Below are 18,320 nucleotides of genomic sequence, written 5' to 3'. Positions count from 1 at the left end.
CACCCAGCATGGCACAAGCGCAGTGGCGACGTCACTGCCACTGAGTGAACGGCAGTTGTTGACGGTGGTGTGGATAGGGGAGATGGTAGGGGGATATGACGGACGGTGCAATACCTGATGGGGCATATAGGTGGTGGTGGTAAGGATCATGGTTGATACTTGGAATGGAATGGTGAAGTGCATAGCACGGTATGGACTCGTGTCACAACTGCTTACACCTTCACATTTATTTTACCAACAAATTTTAAATGTAAAGGCATGCTATTAAATACATTTAAAAATACTTGACTTTAGTACATCTGAGACATGAAACTATTTCAAAAACGTTGCATAAAAACTGGCAAAACAGCCTCAACAAGAACAAACACTCCCAATGGGGGGGGGGGGGGCAGCAGCTTGAACAGGTCGACAGAGACACGTGCGTACTACTGGCAACAAAGGCTGTCGCTGCCAGCACCGTTTGGAGCTGTAGTGTCTATAGAACTGCCTGCGCATTTGAGAAAGGTATGCTCTGGGTCGACTGTGAATATTTGAAAACTTGTTGCAGTGCTGCAGCGGTTACTATAAGTACACTACAGTGCTCCGGAAAAGCTGTAAGAAGTGCTGTTTGGAGTGGTTGCCAATGAGGTACTCATTGCCCTGCAAGCGGGTGGCAGTTTTCATAAAGCGACCACCTGGATTGCAGGGCCCAGCCTGCCATTTGTAACGCATCTCAAGTCTGTTCAATCCACCCACTTTTTTTTGCCACAAACAATCGAACAATAATGCTGAAAAAGAACACAACGTAAAAATGTCATTCCCAGTAAGATCAAAGTAAGTCTAAAAAGCGTATTTTTTTAAATGCTTAAAAATGTACAAGTTGATATACTACATATGACTACAAACGAAAAATGCTATATAAATGCACAAGTGGGCAGTGAGGCTGCACATGCCTCCACTCAGTCAATGCTTTGACGAGAGTCCAGGTGCAGAATTCGAGTCGTGGGACCACATAAAAAAACTGCAATCAAAGCTGAAAGTGTCCACACATGGTGTACACACAATAAATCCCATTTTCATGTGTGTTAGGCATTTCTTGTTTGTTGACAACAGTCTGTTGAACAGGAATCCAGCTCCAGCAGGCATCTTGGTGAACACTGCTTCACAGCAACAACACAAAGACGAACAGGGCGCAGCAACACTTCTTGCAGGCACCATCCTCCTTGTCTCTACTCGCAAGTTATTGCGAAGTACTGGTGACACCTCATAGGCTGAACAAAACAGCTTCCCTTATAGTCATCAAATCTTCCCGATGGGCTCAGAGAAAACTTTTTTTTCTGTCCAGTGATGGAAGCATACACAAGCTGTTGCAGTCAAGATTTATAACAGGAGAGGGAGGCTGGGCAAAGGCTGCCCCACCAAGGAAGATTCCAAGCCAGCCCACACAGTTAATGGGCATGGACTAGTTGTGCTGCAGGGTGTTGGATTCGATTGGAGGGGCAGAGTCGTACAATGTATCCGTGTCATGCGTTGGCTCCCCTGCCAGTGTGCATGGGTTTGACAACGTGCCTGCACCGCAGTCGCAAAAAAACCTGCCAAAGGCACGCAAAATACACGATGAAAAACGAGTCAACTGCTTTACAAGCAACCGTAGCTCATCTCATACACCCTCTAACCATAGAATTGCAATGATACTCATGTTACCAAATAAGTGATGCAGAGCACAAGTCAATGGCAGGCACTACCGGTCATGGCGAATGAACTCCACATCGTGGCCCTGGTGGCATTTCTTGATGCAGTTCACACATATGGCATTTCTCTCCGTTGTATTACATGTGTGGCACCTGCAGAGGACAGGGGAATACGTCATTTCTTGTAACTACAAACGATGCCCACCAACATACCTAAGATAAATATTTCATTAAAGTCAAACTGAAACATCTACCTTCTTAAGCTATATGGCAATGTTCATCTATATTGATGACCCTGAGCCAATAGTAAAAATAAACTTGCAATGTCTTAAAATTATTATTTCGTTTTAAAACATATGCTTGACATGTCTAGTATTATTTATCTTCAAAGGGGAGTTAAACGCAGAAAACATTGGCAGAGGAACAATGTTTAGTGGTGGGATTTCTTCTTGATCAATGTTCATAAGGTAAGCAAGACCTCTGTTGAACATTTTACCACTATGCACGACCATCGAGAGAATGTTACCACCCTTGAGATATGCATCAACTTAGATCTGCTACAGAGCATCGCACGCATTCAGATGCACTTCTACGACCATCTAGAATATACTTCCTTCCAATATTAGGAAGCCAATGGAGCTGTGCACTTTTAAATCTTAATAGAAAACTATTTTTTTTAACGTTGTGTGTTTAGTTTGTCCTTCCTCTGCACCTCCGATTAGCACGATTGGCTACGCACAGTGTGAAAGAAGTTCAACATACAGATTGTGCAGCTGTGCTTTAACTCAAAACAGGTGACAAATGGGGGTGCAGCAGCAGTGTTGAAAGGAGTAGGGCTCACCGGTAGAAGTCGTGCATGGGGTAGCTCGTGTAGCTGGAGATCTTATAGAGACACTGGCCCCTACTTACAGCTTTCTCAATGGCATCTTGGTTGTTGGCTATTTTGTTATCTATTTAGTATCAAAAGACAAAAGCACACACAGGCATCAGATTACTCATTCATCAAGAGCCATTACTACATCTTGACTTAAAGCTTTCGTGACTGCAGGAATTCATATTCTTTGGGTCTTTCTGTAAAGTCACGTAGATAGAGGTTCAAAAAAAATAACAAAAATGACGACCGCTTGCGATCGAAACGTCGTAGTTTTTTGTAATTTTCTTTGAACCTATCTACGTGACTTTACCAAAAGACCCAAAGAATATAGCCATTATTCCTTTACAAAACATTAGATTAACTGTACAATAAAATTACGTCTAAGTATTTTACAGATCAATTTAAAATTCTTATCCTTTGGTACCAAACCTATCAGTTTGTGCACAGGTGTTGAGGACGTGAAGAAGTGCAGACACACGACAGAATTCACCTTTCATGTTCACGATGACACCCGATGCCAGAAAGAGGCCACCAAACTTGTTATTGAAAATCTGGTTTCCTTCCAGTGTGGCTGTAGCATGATTTGTTATTTCAATTCCTACAAACACATAACAATCACGTGAATATGCATTATCCCAATATTAACTTAAGGAAACAAAATGCAAATAATCTGAAGGAATATAATTTATATTAGAATATACAAACATTTGCATATTTGTATATTTTAATACAATCGGTTTTACCTCCTATGAGCAATTCAGAAAATGTGAAAGCCCTAAAGCTATATGGCAAGCTGCTGTAATCTGAGAGATGTACAAAGCATATTTAACTTAACATGTCAGATTTGATGACAGTCACGATATCAACAAGTCGAAATGAGCTCCCAGATATGATTAACAAAAAAGGCTGGAAAGTTGTGCTCAAGATTAATGAGTAAAACCAGTCATTAACAGAATTTTTTCTAAACAAGACAAAATATTTGCTGAAGGGACCCAACTGTAAAATGCAAGAGTATGTCTACTCAGAGCAATTATTGAAGGTGAATGGTGATCAAAACAATGAAATACGAGTGCAATGGCAGGTTGGAGTGTCTTTGTAAAAATGAATATGAAAATCAACATACAGATGCATCTATAGAAGGTTTTCAATCAGTGCGTATTTCCTACTTAGACATATAAGTTAGACACATTAATAAGAAAAAAGTTAAAGCTCAAAAGTGCACAAAGCATGGAGGGGTGCACGCTTACGAGACAGAAATGGGACCATATGGATCAGAGAACAAACAGAAATGAGACACCATACTGATTTCAGTGGGATCCGGCACAAACATGTTCTCAGGATGGATGATAGCTGATGGTCAAGGCTGGTGATTGAATGGCAGCCAAAGCATAACACCCCATAGGAAGCCCACCGAGAAGAGGGATGAAATTACACCATGTGCACGACCAAGTTAGATTGCTGCATAGATACTTTGTGGGATGGCAATGTATCCATGCTGAACTTCTTTCACACTCTACATAGCCAGCCGTGCTAATCAGAGGTGGTAATGACTTGAGGCCTTCATCCAGCAGTGGATAGATTAGGGCAAATGTAATGTAATGGGTGAAGGTACGTGATACACGTTTTGCAGTGGTGTTTAGGATGACTGTTACCTGCCCAGGAGCAGTGGTGAAAGGATATGTAATACAGGTATTGGTTAAAGTTGGACCTCATCCACTTAACATAAGAAAAATAGAAAACGGAATATTACCTGCTGCAAACCCATCAAAGATGCGGTTTTTGCGGAGGGTGGGATGGCTGTTGGTACTGACAAGCACGCCTGCCTGTGCATTTCGAAATATATCGTTCTCTTCCAGTATTCCTGAACAGCCAACATCACGCACATCACTCAGTATCTCCAAATGCATTTTCTATCATTGGCTGGATGCAACTGTTCACAATTAAGGTTAAACGTTAATCAAGATTAACAACATTTCAGTGCGTGCCGAGAGGGCTGGGTGGTAAGCACAGAGCCAGCGCTACTGAGATCCTGAGTTCAAATCTGGGTAGATGCATGTCATTAAACACAATTCCCATTCGTAGCAAATTAATTATCCCAGCGCGGTCATCAATGACCACAAATAAACCCATTACGTTGTAACACTCTATTGAATCGACTTCAGCCCTGAGAATTAAAATATTGGTCTAACTCCTAGCAGTGTTTGGGAGAAGTGTGACACTTTTGTAAATAAAACTTTTGTAAATAAAACTTTTGTAAATATCAAACGGTCACTTGTACGATTTTTCAGATGACATGTGAAAATCTATCGAGTAAGTCATACACACGGTTAGACGGCTCTGCAAGATTTATGAGTATATTCGTTGTCACAATAAATGACACGGATAGCACACTGGAAATAATATGGGGAAAACACCAAAATATATATTGCAATAAGTAGCTGGGTGTGGTGTGTGGGAAGGTATAATATATATGCGTGCACATAAGTAAGTGCATGTTGTTAGGTGCATGCACATGGGGTAGGTGTAGTGTTTTGTGTTCTTGTGAGTGTACGTGTGTTGGTTTTAGTGTGTAGATGCATTTGCGGTGTATGTGTAGGTAGGTGTATGCGTGGTATCTGCAGCAGCTGACACACCTCGGCCACCATTGAAGATACAAATGCCTCCGTCACGACCATCGTGGATCTTATTTCGCCGGAGCGTGGGGTTGCTGTCTGTCTTAATCCAAACGCCTGCCATTGCATTGTCAAAAATCTCATTGTCCTCTATAACCCCCAGACCTAAGTGAGGGCAGAGAGTACAACACAGCAGCAGGGGTAAACACCTTCTGTATTTGTCTAAACACAACACCCAAGGGTATTTAAGTTCTATTTAAAAAAATCCCCCGGATTAAACATCATTTATAGCAGGTGTTAGTCCACATATCTCCTTTGTAATAAAACATATATAAGGATTCCCTTATTTTATTGTATGATCATTTTTCATATTGTTTAAAATAAGAGTTGTTTCACTCAATGAATCAGAATAACAGTGAGGGATGACCTACCAGAGTTGTACACCAGAATGCCTCCATTCTGTCCACCCCAGATTTTGTTTCTCCTAATCTTGGGGTTACTTCCAGTTCTGTGGTATATGGGTGACAGACAATGTTACATTCAGTAACATCCAAATTAGGTATCTTAAGACAAAACACATCACAGCCTAATTAAAGACATCAGTCAGCTCAAGACTTGCACCACACGCGGTACAGATGGACTGTGCGATTTACCTGATCTGCACACCAGAGTACATGTGGTTGTAGATGTCGTTGTCTTCTAGAACTCCATGTCCATTGTCATAAAAGTATACTCCAACCTTCACACAAAATATGCACAGCTCAACTAACCACAATGTGCACCATCTGCCGCTGGGAACAGCAGACAACTGTTTTGACATGGTATATCATACATGACCACATTATGGGGGAATTGGGAGCTAAGACATTTGTACAGGTTTAAGAGAATTGCAAGTAAATGCGTTTCATACAGAGGCCCACAATCAAGCAGCACACACCACCCACAAGCTCCTTCCTCAAGACCTCCCCCGAATGACAGCTAAGTTGCTGCGCACCTGCTTGCCGGAATGGATGCGGTTGCGACGCAGGACGGGCGTGCTCCCTGTTGTCACCCAAACCCCGGCCAGCGTGTTGCTGTAGACCTCATTCTCCTCGATGACGCCTTGTCCCTTCTCATGCTGCCACACGCGCATGCGCATACACACACACCATACGCCATTACGTGGCCAACGACGATTTGTTTAGCCATGCTTTCTTAACCTCATTTCACTTTTTACAACAAACATCACAATGGCACGGCAGCATCGGAAATATGTTTGCGGAGCTTACCACGTAGATGCCACCATGCTGCCCGTCATGTATTTTGTTGTGGCGTACTATTGGGCCGCTGTTTGTTCGGATCTGGATGCCGGCGAGTGCATTACCTACAGTCAAAAACACAACTTGTACTTCCGTGCAATACCAACAAACCTTATTAGCTTACAATACATTTCAAAATTCAATAAGTGATTGTAGCCAGGTCTGTAATTCACAAACCATAAATATCGTTGGCTTCAATAAGGCCTCTTCCTTCTCCAAAGATATACACTCCCCCCTGGTTTCCATTGAAGATGGCATTCCCTCTGGAAAAATACAATTTCATGGACTTAATCACAATGCACCTCATGACTGGATTACACATTACTCAAAGTGAACATGAACTTGCAATTCATTAAATATTTAAATTAATTATTTTGCTGCTAAACATTTCCACACAAGCCATTTGTGGCCATGTCGCTTCTGAAAAAGAAGCTAATAACTTAGTGAGATTTATCTGGTAAGATAAAAAAATGTTTAGTTTTATTTGTATATTTTTTAAAGTGATTTTTTTTTTTACATTTCCTACACTTTACGCTCCGAATGTATATTTGTATTATTTATTTATACTGGAGGAATCCGATGAGCTATAAAGCTCTTTTTCAGAGATGTCCAGTAGGGACCGGTCAGAATGTTGCAACAACAGATTTAGGGAAACAAAAAACGAGTGGCCGCCCACTAATAGCTCCAACTGGCACGAAGGTATACACGCTAGCTAGAGCTAGCGTGAACACCACCAGTGAATGTATCCCTTTTGTAAACATAAAAGTGCAGTCTGCTGAGCAAATGTGATTCATGTAAAGCTGTGATCTCAGTACCGGATGGTGGGGTCACTGTTGGAGGTGACCCAAACGCCGGCAAAGTTGTTGCTGTATATCTTGTTATCGATGAACTGTCCGCGCCCCTTCTCGTGCACGTAGATGCCGCCCGTCTGTCCGTGGTGAATCTCGCAGCGCACCACCGTGGGATTGGCGTACGCCTTCACTTCGAAGCCCGCTATCCGGTTGCGGTGGATGTTGCAGCTGTCAAAGTAGCCCTGCATAAGAAGCTCTCATGAAGCACATGCACAGCCTAACAAGCAAGCAGCTCAAGCCCAGTGTCATTCCAAGCACACCTTGCAGTGCAGCCCAGCCTATAACCCAACGCCCACAACAATTGTAATGAGAAGATCAAAGGAAAGAAGTGGATTGAAATCACCAACCATGCCATGGTCGAAGGTGAAGACTCCGACGTCACGGCCATGATGAATGTGGTTGCGGCGGATGATAGGGTTGGCATGGTTCTTCACCCAGATGCCCGCCAGGGCATTGTTTGAGATCTCATTGTCCTCATAAGTGCCCTGGATGAAAATTACACCAACCAGTCTATCATCACCAACCTTATAGCAAATTAAATATTGGTATAATACGAAAACATGTGCTCAATTCCCCTCATCTATATATATAAAAGGGAAATTTGTGAATGTGTGTCTGTTCGAGATGTTTAGCATACTTCCCAACATGCAACAAACTTGAAATTTGGCATGTAGGTAGCTTCCAGACTTACACAAAGCAAAAAGTATAAAAATAGACTTTTGTATTTTGGGGGGGGGGGGGGAGGACGCAATAATGGATATCTGAGTTGCGGCCACTACGTCTGCAAATTTGCGCGCGTTACAAACTATTATATATTTTGCACGTCAAGTGAGCGGTGACGTCACATCTGTGATGTCACCCGCATGCGGCAGCGTCACGCAGTGTGCCTGCTGACGTCACGCATCCCCACCCTCCGTGTAGGCCGTGTATTAATCCCCAAGACAAGAATCAAAGTCTCGGGCGAAGCCGGGTAGTAAAGCTAGTCACATTTAAATGTATTTTTGCCCATCACCATCTGAGCAAAATATCCTATTTATTCCAATCTTTTACAAAACCCTATTGCAGGCCTTCATTATGTAAAAAAAATTCATTATTCTCCAATGATTATATCTCGAACATTTATATTAATAAAGAACACTACGGCTTGGAATTTCCTTGGCTTTTCACTCTCCTTCTAACCAAATACAAAATACCTTAAATTTTGACTTAAATCTTTCGAGACTGCAGGAATTCATTCTTGGTTCTTTCGGTAAAGTCAAGTAAATAGAAAACAAAAAACTAAAAATAAAATTTTCAAATAAAATAAACATGATAAAATAAAATTTTACAAATATTATAAAATAAAAATAAAAAACCCACGACGTTTCGATCACAACACAAGCGGTCTTCATCAGGCAGAAAGAAAAGAGGGGCAAGCCTCCCAATGTAGCTGCTTACATATTTTTTTAATGTGATTTTTTTTTCTATTTACGTGACTTTACCGAAAGAACCAAGAATACAAAATACCTTGTTTTGAAAATTCTGTTCCTACTTGCATCTTGGACCTCAATGACCCCTCACATCATTCCCACTCGGAGGCTCTGAAAGAATACTATCATCACTCTAAACTCCTTTCAATTTCCACACAATGGGAGGCCACTCGTTCTTTGTTGCCCTAAATCTGTAATGGTCTTTCCTTCCTCTCAACAATTTAAAGACTAATGGGCTACCATTCTTCTGCAGCATAATTACTAAAGCTGCCCTAATCTCCGACTCCTAATTATACTATGTATGTCATTTGCGAATATTTTTTCTTAGATTGTGGTTGCCACTGTCATGTACATAATCTGTCCGTTGCTGTTATACTGGAATGCTGTTCAACTAAATGGGCATGACTATAAGTAACATTAACGTCCGTACAAAAAACCAAATAGTTCACCTGTGCATGGTCGGTTATGTAGAGCCCCACATTCTCACAGTCACTGATATTGCAGTGCTTAATGGAGGGGCATGCTCCCTGGCCACTTACACAGACTGCTGAGCCCACTGCGAACATGAATGTAAAACAAGTATTACAGACCATTCAAACAATTAGTTGACATTTTTTAAATCAACATGGCACATGTATGTATGTTGAACTTCTTTTGCAACCTACATTGCCAACCGTGCTAATTGGAGAGAGTGGTGGGGGGTCAGGACCATGTTGAGCCACCTTTGCCTCCCAAGTTGCCAATGTTAACAGACATCACAGATACTCATTCAAATCTGAGATCATGACCTCATAAACATGCCAACAGCAATGAGTGTAAGTTCCAGTTGGAGCCCAGCTCTCTGTGACCTGAGTGCCATATGTAAACCACATTATTGCCACTGCAACCAATACCCACTACGACTTATCATCAGAATAGGTTTTTCTGCTTTTTTCTGCCAACAAAATTGCCAGAAATAAAATATTTAAAAATACTTTTTTTAAACACGCTTTAATTAAATGTACCGTACACGTAATGGCAGAACTCCACAACTCCAGGAAGTGGCCCCGCAGCTTGCCATAACATAAGGGACCGTGGTGATTTACAAGCAACGTGAGTTGAGCGTGGACAATTAGACCCGTAAAAAAGATTGTTTAAAAAAAAAATCATTTTTAATGATAGAATATAGTATTGTCATCAGTATGACAGACCTATACCAAGTTTGCAGTCGATACGACATTGGGAAGACGGTTGTAATTGAGTTACAAGATTTGAGGATACGATAACAGTTAAATAAAAGCGTGTAAAATGTTTTAAAATATTTTTATTTAATTTTTTATGATAGAATATAGTCTCGTCATCAGTATGACATAAGTATACCAAGTTTGCAGTCGATAGCACATTGGGAAGTGGGTAAAATTTGAGTTACAATAAAAGCGTGTAAAAAGGGGAAAAACATATTCTTATATTTTGGCACTGGCAAAGGAGGTCCCATGATACGACTTATCATGTTTCATATTAAATGCATTTCACAAATCACCTCCATAACACCTTAATTTTAATGAAATGCACGTCCCTACATATGTTATCAATGATATGAAAGCCAGCACAGCTACTCATCGGCATGTTTTCCTTGTGCCATTCACGCACCAGTGCAAGTGCTGCGGATGAGCGCATGTTCAATGGCAGGACAGCAGTTAACCGTGATCTCCAAGCAGTGGTGAGCGTTGTGGTGATTTCCAGACTTGTCCTCGGGGTTAAACTGTGAAAACACCATGCACGTAAAATTGTCTCATCTCCATCAGAGACCGTTCCGATTATAGAGCACACATTATACAAGGGTCTGGCATAGTGTACCTTGATGGTGACAAAGCCAACATAAGCATCTTCCGAGCCTTCCATAAACACAAATGTGGAGTCCCTCGTGTTCTCGATTATCACTTTGTCCGCCACCTTGCCTGGTGCTGGGTACACACATTGTAAGACATGTAAACCAAAACAAATGAATGAGAATCAGCACAACCAACCCAACATGACATTCGCAAATAAAGCAACGTATATACTTTATACACAACCATGCATGCATTTGTATAATAGTTGCAACTGGGTGGATGGTGCGGACCGGCTCCGAGCAGCGTGATGGGAGACTCCACATAGATCCACTCATCGGTGTAAAGTCCCGAGTGCACCAACACGAGGCCATCAAAGTGGCCCTCCTGTACACCTCCCAGTGCATCCTCAATTGTGTCATAGTACTGCAGGCGCAGACACACAAACACAAAAGAGGAGAGGCTGCCAATACAGAACACGATGCACAGGCACAATCCCATGCAACGGTGATTAATCGCTGTATACTCATGGCAAACGAGCAAAGCTTAGTGAGCATGAGAGAGGGAGACTGTATGGCATGCGAGGTCTAATCACATGCTTCTTGGTTAAGTTGAAATGTTGTTGACAAGGGGGATAATTTTAGATTACAGTACGGTGTGATATATGCATTATATTATGGAAATTTCGAAAGTTTAAAGTGGTCAGAAACTTATCTGACAACTCATCAGTAAGTTACAAACCAATAGGGGTAATCATTCAGAAGCATCTCGACAACACAGATTGTGCACGTGTAATTGCTCTGTTTGGCCCTACTCAGCAAGGAAGACTTAACATTCTTTCAGCATCTAAACACTGGTTCTGATATATTCCGGTAGCTACGCAATTTGTTATGCCATTACCTCCCAATGCCGAAGATACTAAAATGCAGCTGCAGTACATACTCACCAGCATATTTTCTCGGCCCTTGTACCGTGCAGCATTGTTGTAGAAATGTTCAGCAAAGCCCGGCTTGACATGAGCTCCTTTATACTGTTAAAGCAGTGCCATGCAATCATACAAAAAGGCACACAGAGACAAACACAACATCATCATACATATATCCCATATGAATTTTAAGTATATTCATACAACAGATGTAACCAATACTTTGTATGATATTCACAAATCGTTTTAAAAGTAGAAATAGCTACTTAAGATAAATAAGCCACTACCTGGATTACTCGATAAAAAGTAACTAAGTGACAAGGGTACTCATGTCAGGGTGAGCATTCACTAACCAGTTGCCGGAAGCTTTCCTTCCAGGGGTTGGCATTGTCATAGTCGTCCGGATGAATCTGGAAAAATTTTCCAGGCTCGGGGTGCATCATGGGTAATGTGTACTCAAACACATCTATGTACAATTGCTTCCTGCAATAGAACAACCAAAGAAAAGTTATGCCTCATTCTGTTTACTCAAATAAACTGATCCATCACCGGGTGGAATACATGAGGGGGTATGGATACTCACCAAAGGATGGGGTCACTGGCGAGCGTGCTGAAGCGTTTGCAAACGCAAGCAACACGGCAGAGATCCTGCTCCAGCAGGTACGAGAACACCTGCAGAACCACCTCGTCTGGAAGCTTTTCCTGAAGGTAGCGTTCTGCTGGGGCTGGGGATCCAGAGGATAGACTTCTCACTTCTCACTCAAAACCTCAGCAATTATTCCATTAGCATTAAAATCTACTTTTCGAACTGAGATGTCATCGGAAGTCATACTTACGAGCAGGTTCCTGTGTCTTGCCCGACAACCGTAAGCGCTTCGTGCGATGGCCCATGTTCTCACTACTTGATGTCGGAGATGTCTGAAGACAGTGACAAGAAAAATGTTCACCTTTTCATTGCTTCGCAGTGTGATAGCAACCAGTATCTGCTAGTGAATAGACACCCAGGCCACTATCAGAACCCCCACCTAGAGCAGAGCAACCTTTAGTGAATGGATGTGCTCTGATAAAAGGCCATTGCCTGAAACGTTTCCTATGTACTTTTACTTTTAAGGCAGTGTTATTGACGAATGTGTTGATACTTTGACAACAAATGAAATAGGATTATTATACAGGTCGTCCGAGTTACGATGGTCCGACTTTCAATGGCGATAGCGATACGACAAAATTCCCAACAACAACCTAACATCGTTCAAGTATGCAGACGACGGACAGAATCTTGGTGAGTACAGTACAATATGATACGTTACGATACGTTCAATGCATGTATGATACGTAGCTTAAGCAATTTCATTTTAAGGTTACCACAATATGATAAATGCATGTTAAAAGTTTTTATAGCAGATAGAATTTTTCCTGAAAAAAATTCTATTCAAATGCAGTTCATATAGGTAGGCTAAGAATTTACCTTGTTTTCTTTAGTTTACATTTTACTGTGCAATACAGTATTGTAATTAATAAATACATACAGTATATAGTTTATACAGTACGGCACTGTAAATTGCTCTGTTTTGCTCAATTATCACCATTCTTTACGACTCCTGGGTAGGCTAGGCCATCTTCGACTTACGATATTTTCGACTTACGATGGGGTCGTCGTAACGCATCTCCATCGTAAGTAGAGGACTACCTGTATTTTCTTACCTTCAGTTGGGAAGGTAATTGTTTAAATTTGTTACAAAAGCAGTTTGTGTCCTCAAAGCTTGTGCAAATAAACAATCTGCACAATCTACTGAAGTCCAAATAACAATTTCAAATGGGATTTGATGCAATCACAGACTACTGATGTTGTCCTTCCAGGGTGACGATAATGAGTACCATTTGGCAAAAAGAAAACAGTAAATGATTTATGGATTGAAACCACCCCAACCACAGGAATGTAGAATTTCTACCAATGGCTCAGGGATATGAATGTAATGCTGACTGCATTGTGCTTCATTAAGCAGACCAAGAACCCAGCCAAATTGGTATTCGGGTGAGACAATCCCAAGCTCCGGATAAGAATCCATCATACAAGCGAGACCATCAATGGCACCAGGATTCTCAAAAGGTACTCGCTTATTCCTTCATAATTGGTATCGAACCTCTTATCCACCCACCAGCTACACATCAGACCCACACCTCTCCCATAGCAAACGAGCATCAAGATGTATGCGAGGGCGCACACGTGTAAAGTGTAAGACTAAGAATTTGAAAAGTATAGCGCCGTGCATGGTCATGTAAAGTGGTGTGAATGTACAGTAGTGTGGATGTAGTGGTGTACAGACGGCTTGGTACCTCGACCTCGCCTCGAGTCTGTGAAAGTGGTCGTTTGGGGGTCTGAGATTTCCGCCTCAGCTGGTAAGGACTGTTGCTCTGCCCTCCAGCAGCTCCGGATTCATCACCCACTGGTAGAGGCATTGGGGCTGGGGCCACGTCCGCTGCAAAGAGGAAAACGAATCTTAAACACCTTTATCTGTCTGCATAATCAACCGATTTGCTAAAGGTTTAAATTTATCTCAGTACATACATATTGCATTAAAAAGAAAACTCAATTGTTTGAAAGTCTGGTCTAATATAAGTGATTGATTCTCCATGAGATGGGGCATTCAGACCACAATTTTGGTAGGTGTGGACTGAAACCTCGAGTTCCGAAAGTATGGAGCATAACAGTTCAACATAATGCAGGGTAAACTAAAAGCTCACCGTCCAGGTTTTAAAGCACATTAAAGATGCAAATTCAGACGTTTTAAACGTATACCTGCATTGAATTTTCGCTTGCAATGGGCCAGGATGTACATTCAGATGTCACCTTAAAAAGACCGAACACGACTATTTGTGGCGCTGAATGGTTGGTATAGGCTGTGTGAAGCAGCTAGTGGATGGATCTGTTTGACCAGGACAAACATACAAATACATCCACTGAGAGATGAATACGGGACCGACTTGATTAACCACACACGAAATTGACTCGCCAACAGCCCAAATACAATCAATAGACCCGAGCTCGACTCACCAGTCTCCATATCAAAGCACCAGAGCCTGATTTGATTCACCAGGACCTGACTCGACTCACCAGGACCTGACTGGACTCACCAGAGCCTGACTCGACTCACCAGGATCTGACTCGACTCACCAGGACCTGATTTGATTCACCAGGACCTGACTCGACTCACCAGAGCCTAACTCGACTCACCAGGATCTTACACGATTCATCAGACCCTGACTCTACTCACCAGACCCTGACTCGACTCACCAGGATCTTACACGATTCATCAGGCCCTGACTCGACTCGTCAGACCCTGACTCGACTCACCAGAGCTTGACTCGACTCACCAGAGCTTGATTCGACTCACCAGGACCTGACTCGACTCACCAGGACCTGACTGGACTCACTACGGCCTAACTCGACTCACCAGGATCTTACACGATTCATCAGACCCTGACTCGACTCGTCAAACCCTGACTCGACTCACCAGAACTTGATTCGACTCACCAGACCCTGACTCGACTCACCAGAGCCTGACTCGACTCATCAGACCCTGACTGGACTCACCAGAGCCTGACTCGACTCACCAGGATCTTACACGATTCATCAGACCCTTACTCGACTCATCAGACCCTGACTGGACTCACCAGAGCCTGACTCGACTCACCAGGATCTTACACGATTCATCAGACCCTGACTCGACTCACCAGAGCTTGATTCGACTCACCAGGACCTGACTCGACTCACTAGCGCCTAACTCGACTCACCAGGACCTGACTCGACTCACTAGCGCCTAACTCGACTCACCAGGACCTGACTGGACTCACTAGCGCCTAACTCGACTCACCAGGACCTGACTGGACTCACTAGCGCCTAACTCGACTCACCAGGACCTGACGGGACTCACTAGCGCCTAACTCGACTCACCAGGACCTGACTGGACTCACTAGCGCCTAACTCGACTCACCAGGACCTGACTGGACTCACTAGCGCCTAACTCGACTCACCAGGACCTGACTGGACTCACTAGCGCCTAACTCGACTCACCAGGATCTTACACGATTCATCAGACCCTGACTCGGACTCACCAGAACTTGATTCGACTCACCAGGACCTGACTGGACTCACCAGGATCTTACACGATTCATCAGACCCTTACTCGATTCACCAAGACCTGACTTGACTCACCAGGATAGGACTCGACTCACAAAGCGCTGACTCCACTCATCAGCACCTGATTTAACTCACCAGGGCCTGATTTAACTCATCAGCACCTGACTCAACTCACCAGGGCCTGACTCAACTCATCAGAGCCCGACTCGACTCACCAGGGCCTGATTTAACTCATCAGCACCTGATTTAACTCATCAGCACCTGATCTAACTCACCAGGGCCTGATTTAACTCACCAGCAACTGATTTAACTTACTGGGGCCTTACTCGACTCATCAGAGCCCGACTCGACTCACCAGGGCCTGAGGCGACTCACCATGGCCTGAATTGACTAACCACAGCCTGACTTTCCTCACCAGCAAATTATTTAACTCACCAGGGCCTGACTCGACTCACCAGGGCCTGACTCTCTGACTCACCAGAGCCTGAGTGGACTCGACGCAAAAGGCTCCGGGCTCGACTCGAGGAGGGGCTGCCTCGACTCACCGGCAGTGACTCAACCCGGGGTGGAGTGGGGGCCCTTGGACCCCCCCTCCAACCCGGGGTGGAGTGGGGGGCCTTGGACCAACCCCCCCGACTCACCGGGGGCGTCGTTAACCTCCACGGCGGGACGGGGCCTCGCCACCCTCCTCGTCCTCCTGCCCGCGCCGCGGCCCGAGCTCATTGTGCCCGAGCCGCTCCTCCTCCTCGCAGGGGGGTGGTGGTGGTGGAGACAGACGATGTGAGACGAGCGAAGACGACGAGGAGGAGGACGAGGTGTTGGTGGTGTTGGTAGAGACGGGGTAGAGACGTTCAGCAGCAGCAGCACAAAGCGCCGAGCTCCACGTCGGGCATGGGGTGGGGGGAGCTGCCGAGAGCTGCGGCGGCGGCGTGGGGGGCGATGGGGGAGAGCTTCCTAGGGGAGCGGCTGTAGGGAGGAGGAGGCGCTGCTGCTGTAGCTGCTGCAGCTGATGCAGCTGTAGCTGCTGCTGTAGCTGATGTAGCTGTGGAAGGAGCCTTTGACTGCCTACAAGTTGTGGGGTTGTGGCAACGGCTACGAGGGGTCCGGGAACTGTTGTGGAGCCTTTGCAGGCACTTAACGCCGCTTATGGGAGACGCTACGAGTGCCAATGGCTGCTATGGGAGCTGGTGTACGGGCTATGAGGTCTCCCCTAGAGAGGCTGCTATTGGGAGCTGTGGCTGCTGTAGCAACTGCTGTGGGAGCTGATGTATGGGCTATGAGGTCTCCCCTATAGAGGCTGCTATTGAGAGCTGTGGCTGCTGTAGGAACTGCTGTGGGAGCTGATGGACTGGCTATGAGGTATCCCCTATAGAGGCTGCTATTGGGAGCTGTGGTTGCTGTAGGCACTGCTATGGGAGCTGCAGTAGAGGTTTCGTTGGTAGCTGTGGCTATGAGAATTTGCTGTCGAGGCTACGGGAGCTGTTGTAATAAGCTGTAGTGACGATGGAAGCTGATGTGGGGGCTATGAGAGCTGCTATATAAGTTGTAGGGGCTGTTGTGGGGTTTTGATGGGAGCTATAGGGATATGGGAGCTGCTGTAGAAGCTGTAGGGGCAATGAAAGCTGTGGGCTGTAGGAGCTGCTGTAGGGGCTATGGGAGCTGTGGGCTGTAGGAGCTGCTGTATGACCTATGAAGCTGCTGTAGGAGCTATGGGAGCTGTTGTAGGGACTATGTAGGCTGTTGTAGGGGATATGGGAGCTGCTGTAGGGGCAATGAGGGTTGTGTGAGCTGCTGCAGGGTCTCTGGAGCTGTTGTAGGGGTATGGGAGCTGCTGTAGGGGCTGTTGGAGCTGCTGTAGGGGCTATGAGCGCTGCTGCTGTAGCTGCTGTAGGGGCTGTAGCTGCTGTAGGGGCTATGTGGGCTGCTGCTGCTCTAGGGGCTGCTGCTGCTCTAGGGGCTGCTGTAGGGACTATGTGAGCTGCTGCTGTAGGGGCTGCTGTAGGGGCTATGTGGGCTGCTGCTGTAGGGGCTGCTGTAGCTGCTGCTGTAGGGACTATGTGGGCTGCTTCTGTAGCTGCTGCTGCTCTAGGGGCTGCTGCCGTAGCTGCTGTAGCTGCTGCTGCTGCTGCTGCTCTCGGGCTACCGGCGGCGCTGTGGTCGGTGTTGCTGTTGCGGGGTCCACGCCGCCATTTTGCGGAGCCAGTGGCGCTGCGAGCCGGGCCCAGCGCCAACCAATCAGCAAGTCGCGTGTCGGGTCACGTGCCGCCGCCTGGTCACGCCTCTGCCATGGCAACCGCGAAAATTTGAATTGAGACGTAAACATAATTAACACACAACAACAACAACAACCGCCATTCGCCACTAAGTGGCGGTGACGTCACCACGACGCTTGTGCCAGGCCATGTGCACCTTGAGGCCACGTGAAGTGTCGAACGCCCGCTGGCAGGAGGTCACGGGGCAGACCCAGCAGGTGCCACGGGTCGACTGACTGAGATGACCGAGATGACTGGCTGATGCACCACCTGTGCCCCCTACTGTACCAACTTGCTGTGCTTTAGCCACCCGGCGCTCCGCTCGTTGTTGTGAGCGTCGCTCCTCCGCCCTCCGTTGTTGTTGGAGGGCGACTGCCTCCAACTGCCCAGTAGCGTCCTTCACGAGCCTCCTCCACTGAGGCC

At 45.1% G+C, this 18,320-nt stretch overlaps 1 protein-coding gene across 2 annotated transcripts; it reads right to left on the bottom strand.

Moving 5' to 3' along the window:
• Nucleotides 1-212: 212 nt before the first annotated feature.
• Nucleotides 213-16,541, bottom strand: FBXO11 (F-box protein 11). 2 transcript variants are annotated; one of them, XM_078595920.1, is made up of 23 exons: nucleotides 16,287-16,541; nucleotides 13,842-13,984; nucleotides 12,344-12,425; nucleotides 12,091-12,232; nucleotides 11,861-11,990; nucleotides 11,529-11,612; nucleotides 10,876-11,008; nucleotides 10,611-10,717; nucleotides 10,404-10,515; nucleotides 9,224-9,330; nucleotides 7,653-7,790; nucleotides 7,270-7,487; nucleotides 6,632-6,717; nucleotides 6,425-6,519; nucleotides 6,151-6,273; nucleotides 5,810-5,895; nucleotides 5,588-5,664; nucleotides 5,178-5,321; nucleotides 4,295-4,405; nucleotides 3,035-3,142; nucleotides 2,512-2,620; nucleotides 1,725-1,823; nucleotides 213-1,571 (listed from the first exon to the last, which is right to left on the bottom strand). In XM_078595920.1, the coding sequence occupies exons 1-23, from the start codon at nucleotides 16,366-16,368 to the stop codon at nucleotides 1,442-1,444; spliced, it is 2,646 nt and encodes an 881-aa protein (XP_078452046.1). In that variant the 5' UTR covers nucleotides 16,369-16,541; the 3' UTR covers nucleotides 213-1,441. The 2 variants fall into 2 exon arrangements, with proteins under 2 accessions (XP_078452046.1, XP_078452047.1); XM_078595921.1 differs by lacking the exon at nucleotides 16,287-16,541 and adding an exon at nucleotides 16,124-16,205.
• Nucleotides 16,542-18,320: the final 1,779 nt, after the last annotated feature.

This window comes from Lampetra planeri, chromosome 7 (genome assembly GCF_965212315.1).
Source record: "Lampetra planeri chromosome 7, kcLamPlan1.2.h2, whole genome shotgun sequence".
NCBI classification, from domain to species: domain Eukaryota; kingdom Metazoa; phylum Chordata; class Hyperoartia; order Petromyzontiformes; family Petromyzontidae; genus Lampetra; species Lampetra planeri.
This window is presented reverse-complemented; position numbering and strand designations above follow the sequence as displayed.

Bases quoted from the DNA above. Each gene is read 5' to 3' on its own strand.
- FBXO11 (XM_078595920.1), bottom strand. From the start codon at position 16,368: ATGAGCTCGGGCCGCGGCGCGGGCAGGAGGACGAGGAGGGTGGCGAGG. The intron at 11,613-11,860 runs GTTAGTGAATGC...CTGCTTTAACAG, and splicing joins AGGAAAGCTTCCGGCAACTG to TATAAAGGAGCTCATGTCAA. The intron at 1,572-1,724 runs GTAGTGCCTGCC...TGCCTTTGGCAG, and splicing joins GAGTTCATTCGCCATGACCG to GTTTTTTTGCGACTGCGGTG.